Source organism: Eimeria tenella, genomic scaffold (genome assembly GCF_000499545.2).
Source record: "Eimeria tenella Houghton genomic scaffold, Eth_scaff2080, whole genome shotgun sequence".
In the NCBI taxonomy this organism is placed as follows: Eukaryota; Apicomplexa; class Conoidasida; order Eucoccidiorida; family Eimeriidae; genus Eimeria; species Eimeria tenella.
Window position 1 is genome coordinate 1765 of NW_013541925.1, and position 202 is coordinate 1966.

The following is a 202-nucleotide window of genomic DNA, read 5'->3' on the forward strand; positions in this document are numbered from 1 at the left end:
CGCTTCTGGTCTTCTTCGTTGCTGTGGGTTTACGACGGAGGCCTCGCAGACAGCGAAGCTCGAAGACTAACTTTGGACATTCGCATGATCGACTTCGCAAACACCATTTACTTGCAGGGTCTGCTGCTGCTGCTGCTGCTGCTGCTGATGCTGCTGCTGCTGCTGCTGCTGCTGCCGCTGCTGCTGCTGCTGCTGCACTCCC

General features: G+C 57.9%; 1 protein-coding gene across 1 annotated transcript in view; it reads left to right on the forward strand.

The window, feature by feature from the left end:
• Positions 1-118, forward strand: part of ETH_00043875 (inositol polyphosphate kinase domain-containing protein, putative) — a gene marked incomplete at both ends in the record, with an annotated part of 996 nt that extends 878 nt beyond the window's left edge. The window contains one exon of the mRNA XM_013374483.1: positions 41-118. Within this exon, the coding sequence (XP_013229937.1) occupies positions 41-118 (78 nt within the window). The remainder of the gene's footprint in view (positions 1-40) is intronic.
• Between the last annotated feature and the right edge of the window lie 84 nt (positions 119-202).